General features: G+C 35.0%; 1 protein-coding gene across 1 annotated transcript in view; it reads right to left on the minus strand.

Annotated features, from left to right (window-relative positions):
- Positions 1-5,336, minus strand: part of gpatch1 (G patch domain containing 1) — a 29,411-nt gene extending 24,075 nt beyond the window's left edge. The window contains exons 1-5 of the mRNA XM_057854133.1: positions 5,181-5,336; positions 1,045-1,179; positions 885-970; positions 439-756; positions 22-267 (exon numbers count right to left, since the gene is read on the minus strand). Of these exons, the coding sequence (XP_057710116.1) occupies positions 22-267; positions 439-756; positions 885-970; positions 1,045-1,179; positions 5,181-5,259 (864 nt within the window). The 5' untranslated portion in view covers positions 5,260-5,336. The remainder of the gene's footprint in view (positions 1-21; positions 268-438; positions 757-884; positions 971-1,044; positions 1,180-5,180) is intronic.
- Positions 5,337-6,000: the final 664 nt, after the last annotated feature.

Genomic DNA, 6,000 nt, shown 5'->3' on the forward strand with positions numbered 1-6,000 from the left:
CCTCCCACTTCAAATGCTCACCTGCCCGGCCACGCCCCTTGGCCCTCGCGTAGCCCGTCGCGTCTCCCCGAAGAGTTTGCTGGTGGCGTCCGAGTGCGGTGAGAAGAAGTCGGGGTGGCCGTCGCTCTGACCCCGTAGCGCTAATGCTGGATCCAGACCGCGGTAGCCCAGGCCCTGAAGCCCCGTCCTGGCGCCAAAGTCCACCGCTGCCACATCTTTAGGGGCGAACGTGGCATTCTCTGGGGCGAATTCCTCATCGTCGTCCTCCTAAAGTGCAGGCAATCTTTATTATCGTCATTTTTGTCTCGACTGAGGTTCATCCCCATAATCTTTGTTGTCAGAGGGTGTGACATTAATTGTGGGACACCCTATACGATTAAAACTAATAGGTATCGTTGTCCAAAAGACTACAAGGAAAATGTGAAATGCCGGACAAACCTCAGATCCTTCCGAGCCAGTAGGGGGCGGAGCGCAGCCAAAGACTCGACCGTGCGTTGGTGCGCGTTGGCGCCTAGGCTTCCTCTTGATGCGAGGTCCCACGCCTTGACCCGCTTTCCAGCCCATTCGAGTCAAGAGCTCCGCCCCGATGCTGGATCCAGCTGGCGCGATGAGTTCGTCCAGGACGTCGTTTCCCGGTATGACGGCCGTCTGCGCGCCCAGCGCCTTGGCTTTATCCCAAGGCGCCGGCGCCGCTCGGGACGCGAACGGCTGAGTGGTGGTGATCCGGGACGGGGCGATACCGTGCTCGCCCATATCCTAACAAAAGCGAGCCCCAATCGTCAATGACGTAGCAATGGGTCGGAACGGCGTCAATATGGAATTATTAGTATTAATATTATTACTATTATTAATAATTACTATTTAATGAGCTCTTCCAGCTATACCTCGTCATCCATGAAATCCTGCGGCGTGGCCTGCTGTTTCTCCGCCTTCTGCTGCCTTGACGACACAAAAGTGGACGGCGTCCATCCTGGCGCGGCGACAAACAAGGTCAATGTTAAAAGAGGCTGACGTCAAAGGAGGCGGAGGGACGCGGTCGCCGACCTTCCTTGGATCCCACCGTGTTGAAATATCCAGCCGAGAAGCCGCCCGTAAAGGCGCCGTGGAAGCGCTGGTAGCGACCCTTCTCATCTCGGACCGTCTGCTCGTGGATGGGGAGGGGCTTTCGCGGGGCCTCGTCTGGAACGCGACAAATGTCGGCATTAGCAACCTCTGACAGATAGTACTTTGAAATTTGCGCAATTTGCACTCTTCGATGTTTACTTTCCGATCACGGTTGCCCTTCCCAAGATGGCCGCCAGTTCCAAACACCGCTTTAAAAGAAGCCACGCTTGTCGCCCTTCCCAAGATGAACGCCAATTATGTATGTATGTTTTCTTAGCATCGGAGAATTTTAAGTGTTGAATGCAGTATTTGGCTGTCATATTTTGGTCTATGATTAAAAATGGCGAATTTACATACATGTTATACGGTAATACCAGCCAGGATTTGAGGTTTTTATGAGTACTGACATTGACATGAGCACCAAGAAACATACTAGCGTTGTTAGGAGGAGGTTAATCGCAAAACAGTAGGCTAATTTGTGTCCTCTGCTAGCATAAGTGATTAGCACATGAGCTAACCTAACTGTGGTATCGTGGCACTCACTGTGGACTTGTTACGAGCATCAGGTTTAAACTGAAGTGTTTTTTTTTTTGACACCCAAGAACATTTTGGATCACGTTTTTCCATGATAATTATCACATTTACACATGATAGTTAACACATTTTAACACGATAGTTATCACGTTTTTACATGCTGGCATCACATTTTTCCATGATTATTATAACATTTCCCCATAACTATCACATTTTTCCATGAAAACTATCAGGTTTTTACATTATAATCACATTTTTACTTGATAATTATCACATTTTACATGATAACTATCTCATTTTTACATGATAATTAACACATTTTTCAATTATAATTTTTAAGTTTTTCCATGATTATCACGTTTTTACTTGCTATTTATCAAATGTTTCCATGAAAAGTATCATGTTTTTACTTTATAATCATGTTTTTACCTGATAATTATCACATTTTTTAAATGATACTAATTACATTTTTACATAATTATAACATTTTTGCATACTAATTAGGTTTTTACTTCACTATCACATTTTTAAGTGTTAATTATCACATTTTTACATGCCAGTATCACATTTTTACATGATTATTATAACATTTTCCCATACCTATCACATTTTTCCATGAAAAGTATCACATTTCTACATTATGATCTTGTTTTTACTTGATAATTATCAAATTTTTCATGATAATTATCACATTTTTACACACTAATTAGGTTTTTACCTAATTATCACATTCTTACATAATTATCACATCTTTACATGATAGAATCACATTTTTTCATAATTATAACATTTAAATGGTAATTATCACATTTTACATGATAATTATCACATTTTTACATGATACTAATTATGTTTTTACATGATTATCACATTTTACACACTAATTAGGTTTTTACATAATTATCACATTCTTACATGATAATTATCACATCTTTACATGATAGAATCACATTTTTTCATGATACTATCACATTTTTACATGATTATCACGTTTTCACATGATAACATCACATTTTTACATGAAAGTTTAATTAGGTTTTTACATAATTATCACATCTTTACATGATATAATTATCATGAAAAAAATTGATTCTAACATTTAAATGGTAATGATCACATTTTACATGATAACTATCACATTTTTACATGATACTAATTATGTTTTTAAATGATAATCACATTTTTACACACTAATTAGGTTTTTACATAATTATCACATTCTTACATGATAATTATCACATCTTTACATGATAGGATCACATTTTTTCATGATACTATCACATTTTTACATGATTATCACGTTTTCACATGATAACATCACATTTTTACATGAAAGTTTAATTAGGTTTTTACATAATTATCACATCTTTACATGACAGAATCAATTTTTTTCATGATAATTATAACATTTAAATGGTAATGATCACATTTTACATGATAACTATCACATTTTTACATGATACTAATTATGTTTTTAAATGATAATCACATTTTTACACACTAATTAGGTTTTTACATAATTATCACATTCTTACATGATAATTATCACATCTTTACATGATAGAATCACATTTTTTCATGATACTATCACATTTTTACATGATTATCACGTTTTCACATGATAACATCAAATTTTTACATGAAAGTTTAATTAGGTTTTTACATAATTATCACATCTTTACATGATAGAATCACATTTTTTCATGATAACTTTTAAATGGTAATGATCACATTTTACATGATAACTACCACATTTTTTACATGATACTAATTATGTTTTTTCATGATAATTAACACATTTTTATATGATACTATCACATTTTTACATGATAATCACTTTTTCACATAACATCAAATTTTTACATAAAAGTTTAATTAGGTTTTTACATAATTATCACATTCTTACATAATTATCACATCTTTACATGATAGAATCACATTTTTCCATGATAACACATTTTTACATGATTATCATGTGTTCACATGATAACATCAAATTTTTACATGAAAGTTTTATTAGGTTTTTACATAATTATCACATTCTTACATAATTATCACATCTATACATGATAGAATCACATTTTTTCATGATAATTATAACATTTAAATGGTAATAACCACATTTTACATGATACTAATTATGTTTTACATGATAATTATCACATTTTTACACACTAGTTAGGTTTTTACATAATTATCACATTCTTACATGATAATTATCCTGAAAAAATGTGATTCTATCATGTAAAGATTTTTACAAGATACTATCACATTTTTACATGATTATCACCTTTTCACATGATAAAATCAAGTTTTTACATGAAAGTTTCACGTTTTTACTAGGGCTGATTAAAATTTTCAGTCGAGTTAATCACAGCTTTTGACATGATTATCATGCATATCTATTAAAATGATACTATCACATTTTTGCATGATTATTAGCACGTTTTTCCATGATAATTATCACATTTTACATGATAATTATTCCTTTTTTACATTATTGCTAATTATGTTTTTCCATGATAATCATCACATTTTTATATTATACGATCACATTTTTTACATGACAGTTTCTCGTTTTAGTTATCTGTTTTTTACATGATATATCACGTTTTTACATACCATCACATTTTAACATGATAATTATATCAGTTATACCTAATTATCACATTTTTACATTATAAATATCAAGTTTTTACATGAAAATGATCACGTTTATCATTATACTATCACGTAAGGACGTTTAATTGTCATGTAATAACATAAAACTGGACTGTTTTTGGGTGGCAGCAATACAAATAAAAAAACAAATAGAACAAATATGGAAAGAGGGGAAAAACATTTTGGCTTCAGAGTATTTTAGGTGAAGTTTTAAAGTTCATTCATTTTTTGTCAAAAAGTTTAAATAATATCTGCCCATTCCATTATATCAATTTCTTTACATTTAGCTGAGTATTACTCAGTCCTACTACTAAAATGAAAAAAAGCATACATTTTCAAAACCGTGGTTTCAGTACATTATGACATCGGCCAATATCACACAGCTAGGCAGTGGAATCATATCACAGTTTAAAACTACACTTCCCATGATGCTTATAGGCAAAACAGCAATCACTTCCCCAAATCACTGAAAACGAACTATATTTATTTTGATTATAATACAAAGATACACCGAGTTGTATAAGGGAAACATGTTATCTTAAACAGGACGTTGTCATTTGAATATTTTTTTACTGAACTGGCTGGCAACCTTGCTGGCAGTTGGACCGCGCATTTCCAAAATAAAATATTTGTTCAACTCCCTTTCATCCCTAAATTAAAACAACTCATTTTATGCCATTTTAACCGAGAAACCTCGCGCATATATGACATTTATGTTCAGACAATTCAAAACAGGACAAGTTGTGTACAAAAACAGGCTAGCTTCCTCGCTAGAAAGACGGCTAACACGTCCAACCTAAGCGTGATTAAATCCCTTCGTCATCAAATAAATTTGAAATTAAAACCGAAGTGCTAACACCAACGTTACGAACGCAACAAACCTTCTTCCAGAGGCTCCAGGGGAGTCCCGTAAGTCACAAAATCCGTCGCAGGTTTGGCGTCTTCGCCACAGGCCGCCATGTTGCTAATGGAATTACGGCAACCGCGGAGGGACAGCACACAAAAGCATTGTTAACGTCTAGTGGCAGCCATGTTGGTGGGGGCGAGTATCCTGTCAAAGGAAATAGAAATAAAGAAATAACGTTCTCATTTGCCAAACAATTACCTCGTGGTTTGTATTTGATACTAACGCACAACACTTTTTTTCGCCACAGGCCGCCATGTTGCTAATAGAAGTATATCGGCTGCGTACAAACACATCATAAACGTCAACGTCGCAGCCATGTTGGTAGGGGCAAAGTTCACGTCAAAGGACGTTGAAATTTAGTCGGCATTTGCTCATTTCGCAAAAAAATACGTCAGTGTTAGCTTTTTGCGACAAATGCACAACAACTGATTCAAAATAAATGAATAATTTAAGATTATTACCAAATGAACGAAAGAGAAAGTGATAACTTGGTTAACCACTACGTGGCGCCAAAGGAACAGTGGCGCGAACAAGCCACAACAATTCACACTTATTATTCTTCAGGTCCGTTTTATGATTATATTACTTTTGAAAATCCATCAAATAATTATCCATTTCATTTAAAATTGTAAAGTTGGGGGAAAAAACAACAAATTAGTTATTTTTGAAACTTTAAAAGCAACCATTAAATTCACATCAATGAGTATTTTTGCTAATTCAATTACATGGCTCGCACATGAGAAAGTTATTTTCAGTTTTTTTTCTTCTGAAGTAAAACAAAGATTCCAAATTAA

The sequence above is a fragment of the Corythoichthys intestinalis genome, chromosome 1 (genome assembly GCF_030265065.1).
Source record: "Corythoichthys intestinalis isolate RoL2023-P3 chromosome 1, ASM3026506v1, whole genome shotgun sequence".
NCBI classification, from domain to species: Eukaryota; Metazoa; Chordata; class Actinopteri; order Syngnathiformes; family Syngnathidae; genus Corythoichthys; species Corythoichthys intestinalis.